General features: G+C 45.8%; 1 protein-coding gene across 1 annotated transcript in view; it reads right to left on the bottom strand.

Annotated features, from left to right (window-relative positions):
• Positions 1-18,215, bottom strand: part of RSRC1 (arginine and serine rich coiled-coil 1) — a 101,813-nt gene that overhangs the window by 3,075 nt on the left and 80,523 nt on the right. Inside the window, exons 7-8 of the mRNA XM_041406014.1 lie at positions 13,730-13,798; positions 665-771 (exon numbers count right to left, since the gene is read on the bottom strand). Of these exons, the coding sequence (XP_041261948.1) occupies positions 665-771; positions 13,730-13,798 (176 nt within the window). The remainder of the gene's footprint in view (positions 1-664; positions 772-13,729; positions 13,799-18,215) is intronic.

Below are 18,215 nucleotides of genomic sequence, written 5' to 3'. Positions count from 1 at the left end.
GTATAGGGAGAGAGTTGGAAAAACTGCACCATTGGGATTTTGGATCACTTCCTGAAGAAGCTGCACCAGATTCCTGGAGATGTCTAGAAAGGCAAATTGCACATTCCTGGGGAAACAAGCAGGGATAATTCCAAACACACTGCCAGGTGGGAAAATGAACACATCCCACACCAGCTCCCTGCAACACCTGCTGGCCAAAATTCAGGTAAGTTCTGGGATCTGGATGTCTCCTGTTGGGTTTCTGGAAAGCTGATTGAAAACCAAGCTGCTTCTTTTCAGGGAATAAATACAGACCTCAGGTCTGGCTTTAGTTAAACAGCATTAAAATCATCTCCACTTTAATTACAAAGTAAATGTGATTACTTTGGGATTTCAATTCTTCTGCTTCTCCTAACAAAAGTCTTCAAACCAGGTGATTTTTTAAATTCTGTCACATTTAAATTCCCTGAAGCCACCCTGAGACCATCAGGGAGTCCTTGGTGGGATTTCAGGTGGATTTAAGGTTCTCAACGTTGATGCTCTTCTATCGATGGAAAATCCTTAATGGCACAGCTTCCTCCTGGCTCTGAGAGGATAATGCAGCAAGAAAGGGACTGAAAATGCCCTTTTGGAAGGAAAATATCCCTTTTGGAAGGAAAATGCCCCTTGTGGAAGGAAAGTGTACCTTTTTGACTTCTTTGCTGGACCTGAAGGTCTGTGGGACGAAGGCGTCGCTCTCGATGGCCTCGATCTCCTTCACTCGCTTCACTTGGTCCAGGAGGGTGGCTTGGTCTGCACAGGAAGGTGGGATTTGTGGGATTTTTGGCATTTATGGGATTGGTGAAATGCTGGGAGCCAGGCCCTGTCCCAGCCATGCCTGAAGGAGATTTTGGGACACACCAGGAGAAGCTGCTCGTGCAATGCAGCCCAAAATCTTCTGTTACAAGGGAAAGCTCTGAGTAAAAACAACAGCAGTGAGGGTGGCAACATTCCAGATGCTGACCTAAGGATTTGTGGGATAACTGGGGAGGAGAAGGCTCCAGGGAGAGCTCAGAGCCTGAAGGGGCTCCAGGAGAGCTGGAGAGGGACTGGGGACAAGGATGGAGGGACAGGACCCAGGGAATGGCTCCCACTGCCAGAGGGCAGGCATGGATGGGAGATTGGGAATTGGGAATTCCTGGCTGGGATGGGATTCCCAGAGCAGCTGTGGCTGCCCCTGGATCCCTGGCAGTGCCCAAGGCCAGGCTGGACACTGGGGCTGGAGCACCTGGGACAGTGGGAGGTGTCCCTGCCCTGTCCCTGGATGGGATTTAAGGTCCTTCCAACCCAAACCATCCCATAATTCTAAGTTGACAGGAGCTGCACTACAGCAAAATCCACAAATACAACTTTAACCAGATTTTTTGGGGGATTTGGAAGGTAAAAAAGAATTTCCTACATTTAAACTTGTGTTTGCAAGTCCTGCTGCCTTGGTGATGAAACCTTCTGCTTTAGAACAGATTCCCATGGATTTTTGGGATATATCAAAGGAGAGGGAATCAGAATTCACTGAGGTTTTGGATACACCTGGTCTGAGGGTAAATAAAGGATCCTGATTACAGCCAGGCATAGAAAGGCAGGAAAAGCAGATTTCAAATCCACAGCTCAGCTCCAGTTTCACCAAATCCCAGGCAGCTCCAGGATCCCACCCAGATCCTCACAAAGTGATGGGAATGACAAATTAGGGAAGGGGCAAAAATCACTAAAAGCTGCCAATGACATCAGTGACATTAACGGGGGAAAATGGACTGGAGGAAGCAGAGCCCATTAGTGCAGGGGAGTTTTGACAAACACATTATGGGGAGATAAAACGACTTCCAGCTGTTGTTTGTCAGCTGTCAGGGACAAGGATATGTATTTCATAGGAAAATCAAAAATAATGGAGTCAGAAAGCTCCGAGGCTTCAGACAAAAAAAAAAAAAAATCAATACTAACTCAGTGCACCGTGAGTCTTTGCAGCCTGTTGGGGTGGAAATAAAGGAACTAAATCTTGGATTAGGGCTGGTTTTTAATAAAAAGGTGATTCCAGCAGCAGGAACAATTTCCAGCCCTGTCACCTTGGCAGGGGGGAGCTTTCCCAGTTGAACTGGGAATATCACCATCCTTCAGGGATAATTCAGTATTTTACAATTCTCTATTTACACCTGCTGCTCTCCTCCCATGTATAAATATACACACCCAGCTCTGTAGCTGTGAATTCCTGTAGAATTAGGCTGGAATGTCACTGGAGAATTAAATGTGCTGGAATTCTCTTGATGCCACCCCAAAACACCACACACACAATAATTAGAAACAGCAGAGAATCAGATAAAAGTAGAAGAAACAGAGAATTCTATGATTCTACAAAGCAGGTGAAAGGAAAACTTCCTTGCGAGCTCTGCCTAAAAAATTCCCATTTTTTCCTTAAAGACAAAATTTATTCCACTAAGAGTTTTAAAATCACTGAAATAGAAGCATTAAGTGACCAATAATATCTTGTGAAAGATCCATTAAACAAAAACATGTTTTAAATATTTTTTGGATAATCTCCGAGTGTAAATTTTTATGGATTCATTGCTTATCCATAATCCTGACCATGAACATGAACTTAAAGAGATTTTTTCAAGCAGGTCTAACTCCAGAATCAAAGCAATGACAAAAAACCTCAAATATTCCTCAGAATCTGTTTCTTCCTATTTTACTAATTAGATTTAATTTAATTTAAAAATATAACACATTTTACATAAAAAAAGCTTTGAAATACAGAAAAGCTGCTATTTCTTCTTGCTCTTTTGAGTTGAGGATTAAAAGAAGGAAACACCCCCAGATCCCAGACTAAACAAACAACTACAGCAGAAAATACTTCCCCTTTGATCCCATTTTATTTGGGGTTATTGGAAGTGATATTTTTATCCAGCTGCCTTACAGAGCTGTGTGCTTTCCACCAGAACTGGGTTTTCACACATCCCATGGTTTTTAATTGATCCCAGTTTTACTCAAGCTGCACAAGCTGACAAATTAAAGAAAAATGAAGTTTTGCCTGGGTAATTTGCAGTGGATGACACAAAAACTCCCTGGCTGTGGGAGATCCTGGATTCTGCTCTAAGCACTGGGAAAAGGAGGCAAATCCAGCAGGACAGGTGGGACTCGCTGTGGTGTGTCACCTCTGGACTTCACCAGAACCAGGCTCTGCTTCTCAGGAATTCTCCTGCCTCAAATCCCGTCTGTTGGGATCAGGAGAGGAGCAGCCATCCCAAACCTGATCCTGGGGTATCCCAGAGCCCTGACCCCCTTCCCAGCCCGAGTGCTGCAACTCCAGCCAGTGGGAGCTGCCTGGAAACCTTCCATGGAGATCCTCCCTGGAGAACTTCCATGGAGATCCTCCCTGGAGAACTTCCATGGAGATCCTCCCTGGAGAGATTCCTGGAGAACTTCCATGGAGATCCTCCCTGGAGAGATTCCTGGAGAACTTCCATGGAGATCCTCCCTGGAGAGATTCCTGGAGAACTTCCATGGAGATCCTCCCTGGAGAACTTCCATGGAGATCCTCCCTGGAGAACTTCCATGGAGATCCTCCCTGGAGAGATTCCTGGAGAACTTCCATGGAGATCCTCCCTGGAGAACTTCCATGGAGAACTTCCATGGAGATCCTCCCTGGAGAACTTCCATGGAGATCCTCCCTGGAGAGATTCCTGGAGAACTTCCATGGAGATCCTCCCTGGAGAGATTCCTGGAGAACTTCCATAGAGATCCTCCCTGGAGAGATTCCCTGGAGATCCCCATTGGAGAACCCCCCTGCAGATCCCCCTGGACGCCCTCCCTGGAGAGTTTTCCTGCAGATCCCCCTGGACACCCTCCCTGGAGAGTTTTCCTGCAGATCCCCCGGAGCCCTCCCCACAGCCGGAGCAGAAAACAGCGGGGATCAGCCCAGAGCTGTCTGTCCCCTTGTCGCAAGCCCTGACCGCGGCATTCCCGGCACGCCAAGTCCCTCCTGCTGCTGCAGGGCCGGAGCGGGGCTGTCCCGGGATATTTCCCGGGATGTTTCCCGGGATCTCCTGAGCTGATGCGGTTTCCCGGCCGGGCTCCGCTGCCGTTAGAGGGAGGCACCGCCTCACGCAAAGCGCTGGAGCCTCGGGGCCGAGCCGGGGATGCTCCGAGCGGAGTCTTCCCGCGGGATCCATCCATCCCTGACCCATCCCCGCGGGATCCATCCACCCCTGACCCATCCCCGTGGGATCCATCCACCCCTGCAGGATCCATCCATCCCTGACCCATCCCCGCGGGATCCATCCATCCCTGCAGGATCCATCCATCCCTGACCCATCCATCCCCGTGGGATCCATCCCTCCCTGCAGGATCCATCCATCCCTAACCCATCCATCCCTGCAAGATCCATCCATCCCTGACCCATCCCCGCGGGATCCATCCCTCCCTGCAGGATCCATCCATCCCTGACCCATCCCTGCGGAATCCATCCATCTCTCCCCGCGGGATCCATCCCTCCCTGACCCATCCCCACAGGATCCATCCCTCCCTGCAGGATCCATCCATCCCTGACCCATCCATCCCCGCAGGATCCATCCCTCCCTGACCCATGCCTGCGGGATCCATCCATCCCTGCAGGATCATCCCTGACCCATCCATCCCTGCAGGATCCAGCCATCCCTCCCAGCGGGATCCATCTCCGATTTTGGGATCAGCTTCCAGCCCCCTCACCCCTCCCACAGCTCATCCCGGATAAATCCCATTCCCACTTCCCAATCCCCGAGCCCTGCTCCTCACTCCTTCCCAGCTGTTGGGATTTCCAGGGAAGGATTTCCCAGCCACAGTCACAGGAACAATAAATACACCCCAAAAACAGAAACTGGGCAGAGAAACTTTTACCTGTTCATCTCTCTGCTCCAACTTCACTGCAAGCACTTGAAAAATACAATTAAATTTATTGAAGTAGAAAGTTTGGAGTACTCCAGAATCTACTGATTACAGGGAGCACACAGGATTTGCAAATTTAGCTGAAAAAAAATGCAAATTAACAAGAAAAACTTTGTCCAGGCTTGTTTTAACATCCTGTGAAAATAAGGTTATCATTAAAATATATTGAAAATAGCATTTTGTGAGCACTGTGGTACTTACTCCAGAGAGTACTTCAGAGAGTAGTACAGAGAGTGCCAGACTACTCTAAGTTTGCTGTTTTCATACATTATAATGATAATAACCTTGTTTTTATAGGATTTTAAACCAAGTCTGGACACTAACAGCTTTTAAAAACCTGGGAGCATTGGGTATAAAATGCAGCAGAAAGCAGGAGGGGAAAGTTCAGCAAGCGAGCTCTGAATTTAAGAACCTTAAATTTAAGAAAACATCTATGAATTTAAGAACTTTGAATTGTAGAAGGTGAAATTTCTGCTGGAGCCCTGCACGTCCCGTGTGCCTTGCCCACTGCTCTCCTCACACCCCTGCACTCCCGTTTTGGGGCTTTTTGGGGTATTTTTGAGAGCATCCTGGGCGAGAGCCCCGCTCCCAGCAGAGGGGTGGGCACAGCCCTGGCACAGGGAATTCTGCTGGATTTGTGGCACGCCGTGTTTGTCACCGAGCTCCTTCCTGGGCACACAAAGCCAGGCCTGTAATTCAATGCTCAATTTACCCTTGTCTCAGTGGAGATTTCTCCCCGCTAATTGATAGAAATTAAGCCATTAATCAAGGCACCAGCCATCATTCAACCCGGGGAAGATGAATCCAAACTTTCATCATAACCACCTTCCCCATTTTAGTGTTCATTAGCATTAATTTTTAATGCAATTATGCTCTTCTTTTACGCTGAGCTCATAAATTACTGCTCTTTTGTTGCTCGCTGGCCTTGTAAAATCCAAGGTAATGCTTTGTGCTCTGATCTTAAAGGCAATTACTGCCTGCTTCTATCTTTTCCATACCTCCATCCCAAATAACCTCTGTGCTGGAGGTGCAGACTCACCAGCGGGGATCCCACACGGATGTTTCCTACAGAGCCATTTGTCCACGTTCAAACACACACTGACACGGGCAGAGCCAGAATTCCTGCTTCTGCTGCTGGATCCCAGGACCCAACAGCAGAGAAATGACAGGAAAATGGGATTCTGCAACGGATACAGGGAAGAAATTGGTGCAGTGTCGTGGAAATGAACTGTGGGAGAGCCTGCAGGACAGCAGGGCTGCAGCTTGGAGGCTCTCCAGCTTTTCCAGGGATCACTTGGTGTTGCCACTTCAAAAAGTGCTGCTGGCACGTGCCCAGGGCTCCTTTCTTTCCCCCTGGCCTGTGCCAGTGTGTGGCAACCCCACAGAGCCCTCCCAAGGGATCCTGTGTCCCGTGGGATCCGTGCTGGCACACAGGACCCCGAGTCGGGAACTGCCAGCTCTTTATTCCCACTGTGATCCTGAGAACCCCACCAGAGGAAAGGCACAGCAGCTCCAGCCCCCTCAGGCTGCCCCCAGACATCCTGGGCTGGCTGCAGGGAAAAGGAAATGCTCATTAGGAAATGCTCATTAGGAAATGGTGCTTGGTTTGAATTATTTTTCTGTTTCTCATCCAGCCTTTAGCTGGGACATGGAATAAAGTCACTCACTCCAGCTCAAGGTCTGCCCAGCACCAATAAAATATCATCCAACTCTAAATTCCCAACTTATCTAGGCCTCAGCCAGCCTAAATAGGACAATTCCCATGAAGTCTCATGCTTATCCCATAGTTTCCCAGTAAAAAAAAACCCTCTGGAAGTACCTGTGTGATGGACCCAGATCCACAAAGCCTTCATTTTTACCAAAATAAAATTCTCCATGCCAGGGATTGTGGTCTGGAATTTTGTTCCATACACCCCTATTTATTTCCCCACACAGCTCTCTTTATTTCCCATACCCCCCTGTCTATTTTCCCCATAACCCCCTGTTTATTTCCCATACCCCCCTGTCTATTTTCCCCATAGAAACAGCTTTATTTCCCATACCCCCCTGTCTATTTTCCCCATAACCCCCTGTTTATTTCCCATACACCCCTCTTTATTTGCCCTTTAGAAACAGCTTTTCAATACGTAGCCATAAATTTGTGTTTCAACTGACTGAAGTCCAATAAGCAATTCCATGATGGTTTTTACAACCCCATTCCCTTAAGTGACTTCTCCTTTAGCACAAATAAATGCCATGGAGATGACAGGGAAACACACAACATTAATGAGGTACAGAAATCAGATTTGTTTCTCATCTTGAAATTTGAAGACGATTTCAAGACTTTTAATTTGTAAAAATAAATCATAAATTCCCCTGTTAGGGAGGTCATAAATTTCTGTTTCACTTGTAGAACAGTAAAACTTTAATGACACCAGCTGTGATTGCTAAAATAAAATCACTCAAATATCAGCTTCAAATGTACTCTGATATTTCTAAAGATTCATGGAAAGCTTTGGGTGGGAAGGAACTCAAAGATTATTTAATTCCCATCCCATTCCCATGGCAGGGACACCTCCCACTGTCCCAGGCTGCTCCAGCCCCAGTGTCCAGCCTGGCCTTGGGCACTGCCAGGGCTCCAGGGGCAGCCACAGCTGCTCTGGCAATTCCAGCCCAGCCAGGAATTCCCAATTCCCAATCTCCCATCCATCCCTGCCCTCTGGCAGTGGGAGCCATTCCCTGTGTCCTGTCCCTCCATCCTTGTCCCCAGTCCCTCTCCAGCTCTCCTGGAGCCCCTCCAGGCCCTGGCAGGGCTCTGAGCTCTCCCTGGAGCCTTCTCCTCTCCAGGGGAACATTCCCAGCTCTCCCAGCCTGGCTCCAGCCCTGCAGCAGCTCCAGGTCATTGGGATCACACTGGGATCCTCTCCAGGGAAAGCCAAAGAGGGAACTCTGGAATACAAAGGGCCAGGAGAGGATGGGCAGGCACAAAGCAGGGCAAAATTTAAGGAACTCATTTACAAGTGATTATTAATTACAGCAGCTTTAATAAAAAGCCAGGAATTGATTCCTCCAGCAGCCATTATCCCTGGGGGGCCATCGATCCCCTTTCCAATGCCCCTTCCTCAGCTCTGGACACACACAGTGGCCAAGACCCCAAACTCCCCTTCCCTTCTCTCATTTCCTCACGTGGCTGCTCTTCCTAACCAGCCACACTCTGCCACTGCACCAAAACTTGGCATTTTTTGTTTCCCCCTTGATTTGTTCCCACCCCCTTTCAATTCCAACCCAGCAATCTGAAGATTAAACAGAGATAAAAGAAGATCACAGAGTGTGCCAGATGCTGGGACAGCCTCGTGGGAGCAGCAGCACAACACCAGGTGTTGGTGTCAGCCTAATGAAGTGACACTGGCACACCAGGGACACCCAGGGCGGGGCTCCAGACCTGCCTCTACCGAGGCAAAAACGAGGAATATTGGAAATTCCAGCTTTGAGGAGGCAGGGAAAAACAATCCGTGTCTTCATCTAAATGTATTATCTGTATTAAATAATTTGGGGGTTAAACAGATTGAGTTTGGTCTTTGCCACCACAATGATCTTCAGGAAAATTTACTGAAGATAAATGAGGAGCTCAGGCAGTAACTGATGAACTTCAGGGCATCCCAATCCAGGGCTGAGTGAAGCACTTTAACTTATTACAGACTGACCTCACCCCAGCAAATCTTCTCCTGGCACGTCCAACCTGTGGTTTAATATCCATTACACCCAGGGAAAGGCTTTTAACTCTCTCTAAAGGAAGTGGGAAGGGAAATCAGTGGGTTGGGGTGTCCTGGGCACGGCCAGAGGTTGGGCACACCATCCCTGTGAGTCTCTTCCAGCCCAGGATATTCTGCGCTGGCCATGGATGAGACTCTTCATGTGAGAACTCCTGGCCAGCAGGTTAAAGATGAGTATTTAAAAAAATTCAAATTTTTAACTTGGGTTTATAGAGTTTATAATTTAGGGATTTTCTAAAAGTGGAGTCCTCCAGGTTTTTTGTCCCTTCTAACTTTGCTTCTGTGACCCCCCATCACTGAAAATCACAGAACCACGGAGTGGTTTGGGCCGGAGGGACTTGAAGACTTGAAGAATTTCACTTTTGCTGAAGGGAAGTCAGGCCAGCAGCACAGAGAGCTCAGTAAAACCCAGGACTGACCCTCGGGGATGGGGTTTATTCCCTGCTGAAGGGCCAGCTGTCTCCCAGCCACATTCCCGCTCTCGTTTGCATCCCTCCCTCCCTCCCCCTGCCCACGTGGGCCTCATTTCCAAGCCTATTCAAAATGATATTTTCCAAGCATGTGCCACACGACTTGTTCATATAAATGGAACAAATTAAACTGTCTCCACAGATATCCCCTCACATTTGTAGCCCTGATTCCTCTCCCTCACACGTGGCCAAGACACCGAATTATCTCCCTGCAGAGGTTGACCTCAGGATATTGGATTCTGCCACGGAGCTCTCCGGGACTAAACCGACGGGAAACACTTAATCACCCCTGCCTTTGCAGGGAAAAAAAATCAACTTGAAATTTGCCCTGATGAAAAATCAATAAAGCAGTAATTGCTTGGCTTATCACGGCGTGGAGGGACAAATCGGGAAGCGGAGCTGGGCGCGGATCCCGGGGAAAGGCGCGGAGTTTCGGGATCACTAAGCCAGAAAAGGGAAAGGTCTCGGAGTGATAATTAAATCTACTCCTGCTGATTTTCTGCCAAATTTATTTCCCCGGAGTTTATCAAAATGTTGCAGAGCTTACCGGGGGTGGGGGGGGGAGAAGGAATCAATTCAGCACCGGGCCGGCATGCGCCGGGCACGGGAATGCAAACCCTGGGATGAAGGGAGCAGGAAATGCAAATCCTGGGATAAAGACAACAGGAAATGCAAACCCCGGGATAAAGGGACTGGGAAATGCAAACTCTGGGATAAAGGGACTGGGAAATGCAAATTCTGGGATAAAGGGACCGGGAAATGCAAATTCTGGGATAAAGGGACTGGGAAATGCAAATTCTGGGATAAAGACAACAGGAAATGCAAATTCTGGGATAAAGGCACCAGGAAATGCAAATTCTGGGATAAAGGGACTGGGAAATGCAAATTCTGGAATGAAGGGACCAGGAAATGCAAATTCTGGGATAAAGACAACAGGAAATGCAAACTCTGGGATAAAGGGACCAGGAAATGCAAATCCCGGGATAAAGGAACCAGGAAATGCAAATTCTGGGATAAAGGGACTGGGAAATACAAATTCTGGGATAAAGGGACTGGGAAATGAAATTTCTGGGATAAAGACACCAGGAAATGCAAATTCTGGGATAAAGACAACAGGAAATGCAAACTCTGGGATAAAGGGACCAGGAAATGCAAATCCCGGGATAAAGGAACCAGGAAATGCAAATTCTGGGATAAAGGAACCAGGAAATGCAAATTCTGGGATAAAGGGACTGGGAAATACAAATTCTGGGATAAAGGGACTGGGAAATGCAAATTCTGGGATAAAGAGACCAGGAAATGCAAATTCTGGGATAAAGGCAACAGGAAATGCAAATTCTGGGATAAAGGCACCAGGAAATGCAAATTCTGGGATAAAGGCACCAGGAAATACAAATTCTGGGATAAAGGCACCAGGAAATGCAAATCCTGGGATAAAGACAACAGGAAATGCAAACTCTGAGATAAAGGGACCAGGAAATGCAAATTCTGGGATAAAGGCACCAGGAAATGTAAATTCTGGGATAAAGGCACCAGGAAATGCAAATCCTGGGATAAAGACAACAGGAAATGCAAACTCTGAGATAAAGGGACCAGGAAATGCAAATTCAGGGATAAAGGGACTGGGATATGCAAATCCTGAATTAAAGGCATTTAACTCGGGAAATGCAAATCCAGATTCTGGGATAAAGGCACTGGGAAATGCAAATCCTGGGATAAAGGCAACAGGAAATGCAAATCCTGGGATAAAGGCAACAGGAAATGCAAATTCTGGGATAAAGGCACCAGGAAATGCAAATTCTGGGATAAAGGCACCAGGAAATGCAAATTCTGGGATAAAGGCACCAGGATAACGCCCACCCCATCCAGCATCACCCTCCTAGCCATCCACCTATGGAATGACTGCTTGCCAAAAATTCATGTTTTCTATTCTGCTGTGTTCCAGAACAATTCCTCTTCCTGGTTTTCTGCTCCTCCTCCCCACACGTGGCTCTGCCGTGGTGTTTTTTAAATTCAATATTTAAAAATACTATTACCTGTGGTAGATTAAGAGAAATGAGCCCAAAACCTCTCCCTAACATCACCCAACGTGTTCCAATGTTTTCCTTTGCATTTTGGTTTTTTTGGGTTTTTTTTTTGCAATCTTCCTCTTGTCCACTTCACCTATTTGGAATTTGTCCGGAGTAAAACCCAGCTGGGTGGCAAAATCCCCTTTGGATTTTGTCACTTTTCAGGCAGCCCCAAAGCAAGTAAACAAAAACCAAACTGAAAAACAAAAAACAAACCGAAAAAAAAAAAACAAACCCCAAAACAAAAACCCAACCACTGAAAATACTCCTGGAAAAGTAGTGGGTTCTGCTAATAGACCTAATTTCATGCAGCAAATTAGCATAGCTCCAATGGAAGTGCAAATGTAATCAAACTGAAAAATTCAAATGAGGCGGGGGGAGCCTTTTTCTTTCTTTCTTTGCTTTTTAGTCACTTAAAAAAAAAAAAAAAATCAGCATTTTGCTGTGTGTCCTTCACCGGGCTGGAGGGACTGTGGTAATTAAAACATTTAAACCAGCACAAGCCCCCAGTCTCTAATCTGGAGCTGGGGTCAGCTGTCTGTAGATTCTAATTTGTCCTCAATTTTTTATTCATGCTGGGGAAATGCTGCATATTTAACAGGAAACCAGCAGGAAGGGGCAGCAGTGGGCTTGGAGGTCAAATAATTTGATTTCTGAGCAGATTACATGGAACATCCAACGTCTAATCTCACACCTGATTTGGCAATAAAATGACAATAAAAGGAATGTTAAGACACCCTCACTATGGGGTGGGCAATAACCAGTTTTTATGAGTTGGGAAAGGATTGGTTTGTTTGTAGAATTATTTTTATTGCAGCTGTCTACACAGGCTGGAATTTCCTTTTGGAGGGTTCTAGTTAGGGAAATAAAATATGGACTACTAGAGAAACAATTCTTTTTTTAAATAGTAATTTAGATTTTTTTTTTTTTAAGATTTAATTCAATATAATTTTGCTTTCTCTTATTTGATTCAATGACTGGATGTAGCACTCAGTGCTCTGGTGGGGATCAGTCACAGTTTGGAATCAATGGTGTGGGAAGTTTTTTCCAACCTCAGGAATCCCATGGGAGATCAAAGAGGGCTAAAAACCACCCAGAGATGTTGTGTGAGGAAGGAAGAACTAAGAAAAAATGGAAAATGCTCTTTTTCCAAACTAAAGATGCCACTGGAGCCTGGGACAGGGAAGGGAACACACTCAAAGCACTGGATAAATGCTCCTCAGCAAATGGTTGAATTTGAGTTATTCAGAGAAAATCTCTCATTTTCCAACACTGTGACATCACCCTCACAACCCTTCAAAGCCACCCCAGGACAGTTTTCATGGCTTATGAATAAACTGTAGAGAAGTTTTTCTCCCCATTTCCTTGGAAATTCCATTGTTCCCAAGTCATGAACTGCCCCTTTTTTCTTCCCTCTGCGTTTCCACACTCACCCTTCCCAATCCCTGCTGGCACAGCCACTGCCAGCACATCTGCCACTCACAATGGGATCTAAGCACACAAAAAATACTGTATTTTTCCAAACATTCCCTGAAAATTGGTGCTGCAACCAGCTCATCCCAAAATCCCTGTGCCCGTGGGAGCCTGGCTGGGTGACTCCTCCAGGTGGAAAGGCTCCCCCTGGGCCATTGGCTCCAAAATCCAGGAATCACAAAGGGGAGGGGGCACAGCTCCTTGGTTTGGTCCCTTTTCCAGTCAGATCTGGAAGTGCCCCTTCCCCCTCCTGCCATGTCTGGGCCATCCCAGTTTTCCACTTGAATTCCCTCCTTTGGTATCACAAGAACCTTCTCCAAGCAGGATTAACTGGGAGCACCAATTAATTCCCCTCAGCATCCCCCAGTCCACAGGGAAAACAAACTAAAGATTAGAACATTTTGATTTTGAGTGAAATTCTCAGCAGCTGCTGTTTCAAAATTGGGGAACTTTCCTGAGTTCCCTCTTGGAAGTAAATCCTGGAATCCCAGAATGGTTTGGGTTGGAAGGGACCTTAAAGGCCACCCAGCTCCACAGATCTCCAGTGAGGATTTGAGGCTCCTGGATTGTTTGGATTGGCTCCCTCATGATGTTGAAATGTCTCTTCCCATCACTCCCTGACATTTCAAACCCTGTGGTTTCGTTATTCCACCTAGCTGCTGTTTCAAAATTGGGGAACTTTCCTGAGTTCCCTCTTGGAAGTAAATCCTGGAATCCCAGAATGGTTTGGGTTGGAAGGGACCTTAAAGGCCACCCAGCTCCACAGATCTCCAGTGAGGATTTGAGGCTCCTGGATTGTTTGGATTGGCTCCCTCATGATGTTGAAATGTCTCTTCCCATCACTCCCTGACATTTCAATCCCTGTGGTTTTGTTATTCCACCTGCTGGACTGCAAAGAAGCAGCTCAGGGCACCAGATTCCATCACCAGCCCAGGCAGGAAAATCCCACAGCCCCACTGGAGTTTGGACATCTAAAAATAATAATTTCTGACTTCCTGGGCTTTGGTTTGTTGTGAAATAAAATAGAATTCCTCACCTTCTTCCTTTTTTCTCTTGGCTTCTTCTTCACTTCTCTCCTTGGCCTTCAACGCTTCGTCTGCTTTGGCTAAAAAGGAGAAAACAAGAGCTGGAATTAGTTAAATTTATCCTATCAAATCATGGAATCATGGGCTGGAAGGACCTCAAAGCCCCTCCAGTGCCACCCCTGCCATGGCAGGGACACTCCCACTGTCCCAGGTGCTCCCAGCCCCAGTGTCCAGCCTGGCCTGGGACACTGCCAGGGGTGGGCTGTCAACAACCTCTTGCCAAACAATATTTCCTGGGCTTTAAACCCAACTTCATGTTCCTTCCTGCAGGCCCCATGATGAAACCCACGTGCCTGACAGACAGAACTTGGTTCTTCATTTATTTTAAGTCACTCCCACAGTTAAGGAATAAATGGCATTACAGAGGGTAATATCAGGTCAATATTGGAGACAATATTAATTCAAAATTTGGGGTAAGCAAAGCCCTTAAGAGACTTTTAAGAGGTTTTCTTCCTTTAAACCCCAACCAGCCCAGCCCAGTTGCCCCCAGCCCAGCTGCACCAGATGTGGTGCACCCATGAAGTGGCAGATTTGCTGCCATAGTGAGTAATCCAGCAGACCTGTTTTGAGGATAAAACAGAAACAAAACAATATTTCCAGGGCTGCAGACTCTGCTCAGAGTGGGAGTCACACAGCTCTTCCTCAGGACTTTATTAGGCAGTACACAATTTTCTCTTCACTCCAAATCACAGCAGCAGTACTTAATCCATGTTACAACAATCTGCTTTAAAAAGAATCTTTTTCCCTCTAGAAACCTCTTCCCTTATTACTTAATTATCTACCAGTTGCTCAACTGCAGGGGTTTTCAAACACTTTCCTACAGATGTTAAAGAAGATTAAAAATATACAGCACAGTAACAAGGGACTATCAATATACTCTGTAAATTAATTAAATTTCTGTTCTAGCACATCATTTATTCCAAAGCATTAATGTCTCAAAGGAGCCATTCTCTTTTATTGCCATCTCACTGCCTGATGAGTGAACTAAGTGAGAATAAGTCTCTAATAACATTATACTTGATGAAATATTAAGTTTTCAAAAGTATCACCAGGCCAGAAAGAGAAGAACCAACAAGGACCAGGAACTCAGCATTTACACCAGGCCTTCTCAGGGAGGAAAATCACTATAAACTGTGGCCTGAATGGCAAGATCCGAGTCAGATTTGCAAATATTTAATCCCAGCACCTCCTGAATTAAGCAATAATTAATGAAAACCAAATTCAGCTCAGGAGGGGGGTGAAGGGCTGGTTCCTTCTTGGAGCCACCACCTCCACCTTAAAATGCACAACCTGACCAGGGTGGTACAAAGTGATCCAGTCACTGCACTGACAGCTGCTTCCATCTCCACAATTTTATACATATTTACACAACATTTAAAGCCGTGAAATATTAAAACTTTTCCTGCCACTGAAGATCATTACAAGAATCTATTAAATCCCATAATAAAAGCAAACCACGACTAACTCTAAAGACTTTTACTTCATTTACACTTTATTCTCCTTGGTAAAAGGACAGGGATAATAGAAATTCCATTTAAATTCAATTTTGGTGATATGTGTAATTGTAGATATACCCCTTGAGTCATGTAAAATGCTCAGCTTATGTTTCTTTCAAATTATCCCGCTCCCATTCCCATTCTGCTCCTTACAACTGTCTTCAATATGTATTAGCAGAGCTCATTAGGCTGGAATTTAATAATGCAAACATCAGGTGGATTTCAAGACCCTCCATTATCAGCACAAGATGGATTGCTCATATAGCTCGTGGGCCAACTGGGCACAATTTAGATTCAATAAACTACCAGGCCTAAATTTGATTTATCTATTCCACTGAGCTACTTTGTTCTTCCTGCCCGATTTGTTGCTGCACAGGAACAATTCATTGGGTATCTCAGTGGCAAAAAGATATTAAAACACACAGGAAAGATGCTGCTGGTCAATGAATAAATTTTTAGCTTGTCTTTGTTAACTTTAAGTCGCTGATTTCCAACCCTTGTAAGTCAAGTTAAAACTGCTGCCCAGGCAGAGCTTTGCCTTTCAAGTCCTGGTTAATTAGAGGGACAATGGGGCAATTTAGGAAGTATCACGAGGACAATTCTCCACACAGAATTGCTCATTAACAACAATTTAACTTAGCACATAAATCTCCAGAGCTCACAGGGCTCTGTGCACCACGACCAACAACAGGCACTGAAACTCTGAGTTACTTTCAGCATTTACCATCAAGGGTTTCCTTCAAACATTTCCCATTTTCTGCCATTTTTGCACAAAATCCCAGAATGTGCCAGGCTTGGAGGAACCACAGTGGGTCATCCCTGCTCCAGCAGGGTCATCCTGGAGAACATGGCACAGGATTGTGTCCACTCTTCTTCTTCCTCTCCTTCTCCTTTTCTTCTCCTCCTCCTCCTCCTTTTATTCTCCTTCCTCTTCTTTTCTTCTCCTTCCTCTGCACAGGATTGTGTCCACTCTTCTTCTTCCTCTCCTTCTCCTTTTCTTCTTCTTTTCTTCTCCTTCCTCTTCTTATTCTCCTCCTTCTCCTTTCTCTTCTTCGTCTTCTTTTCTTCTCCTCCTCAATGCTGGTATTATTATTATTGTTATTATTTAGTGAATATATTATTGTTCACTGCCCAAGTGCCATAAAAAGCACTAAAAGAAATTCACTTTTCTCAAACCAAGCTGCAATCAAACAACATTAAAAGATCTTTACAACCTGAGGGTTGGATTTGATGGTCTGGGAGGGCTTTTCCAATCTAAAATGTGAATTATTCCAAGGTAGAAAGAGGGCAGGTGATGTTTTGGGGCTGGAAAGGGCATTTTGGAAAGTGTGGCCATGGAGGAGCCCCTGCAGCAGAGCCCTCTCCCAGTGCATGGGAGAAGCAGGGAAGGTGCATGGAAAAGACTCAGCCCCTCACTAAGGAGACTTCATTTTCCTGTCAAAATTAAAAAGAGAGGAGTGGCAGAACACCCACAACTGCAAACCACAAGAGGTCTGGAAAAATAAATTAATTCAACATAACTGTGGACTTTCCAACTGCTCAAAGTTGAAAATACAAGATGTGTCTGAGGAGAAGAAAGCCCAGAAACTGTAAAAACACATGGACATCTCATTTAAAATGCAGCCAACCATCCCCAGTGCTCATCAGGAAGACTTCACCGTTTGTTTTTTTTTTAAACACAAACATTTTTGCACTTATAAAATATTCAGTCAGCTCACATATAAAAATACAAGTGGAATCCATTATTAATTTACAAGGCCCTGTTTAATTTACATGCTATTTTTCTCTGGTATATTAAATGTATCAAGGCTTGTGGAAATCCTCTCCGCCGAATATTCATAGGCTGACATGTGAAATTATCTGTTATCCATCTGACAAATTCCAGCACAAACTCCAGACCACCACTTGCTCGGAGAATTCCTCTGATAGGAACACCAGGAGCAGCACCCAGGAGGAATTCTCAGTTCCAGAGGAAAAGTGACACCACCACACACATTCTTATCACCTCAGATTTAAGCTGGCTTTCTGTATTTTTGCCTTTAGTAACATTTCACCCAAAATGTAAGCACCACCAACATTCTTAGAGGGCTTTTCCAGCCTAAATGAGTGTATGATCCTATTAATCCACAACCCCAAAAATCCACGGGGTTCTGTGGTTCCATAAATCCCTGTTTTGGGTGGTCACTCGCCCACTCCATCGTGTCCATGGCCACAGATCTCCCCCGAATTACACCTGAAACACCCAATTCCCAAACATGGGAAGTTCTGCCCTTGCTGCCCTGTAATTTAATTACACCAGACTAATGATGGATATTGGAGCCCTGAGCGTGAGGGAGGAGCTCACTGCCCCCTCCCCTGCTCTGCCAGCCACACTTCACAACTCCCCACAAGCCCAAATCTGGATATTTTAAACTCCTTTGAGCTCCCGGGGGAACACACCCAGTGTTTGGAAGGGAGATGTTATCCCACTGATTCCTCCTGCTGTAGGAATGCTGCTCCTCACCTCTTCAGCACCAGTTCCTTCCCTCAGTCGTTTCAGGAAATATTCCTTATTTTGGGATAAATGTCCTGTTCTGGCACAGCTAACGAGCATCTGGCTCACAGCCACAAGGGTTTTCCCAAATATTAAATGGATTTTTGGTAGAAGATAAATCCAGTCACGTACAGCCCAACTGAAAAAACACAGGCAATACCCAAATGTTGTCGTATTCCGAAGGATAGCTGAAATATTTGTGGTTATTTGGTGTAACCGAGCTAATAATCAAGATAAACCCTTCCCCTCCAACCAGGCAATTTTCCCCTGCTTTCTTTCACTGTTACCATTTTCAGGAAGCAGTTTGTGGCTCACCTGCTGGCTGGAAACGGCACGGGGCTGGGAGAGAGCCCAGCAGGAAAGAGAGGATATCCAAAACCCCGGCGAACTCCCCGAGTCCAAAGGGGT

This window comes from Onychostruthus taczanowskii, unplaced genomic scaffold (genome assembly GCF_017590055.1).
Source record: "Onychostruthus taczanowskii isolate IOZ18803 unplaced genomic scaffold, ASM1759005v1 scaffold24, whole genome shotgun sequence".
Taxonomy (NCBI): Eukaryota; Metazoa; Chordata; class Aves; order Passeriformes; family Passeridae; genus Onychostruthus; species Onychostruthus taczanowskii.
This window is presented reverse-complemented; position numbering and strand designations above follow the sequence as displayed.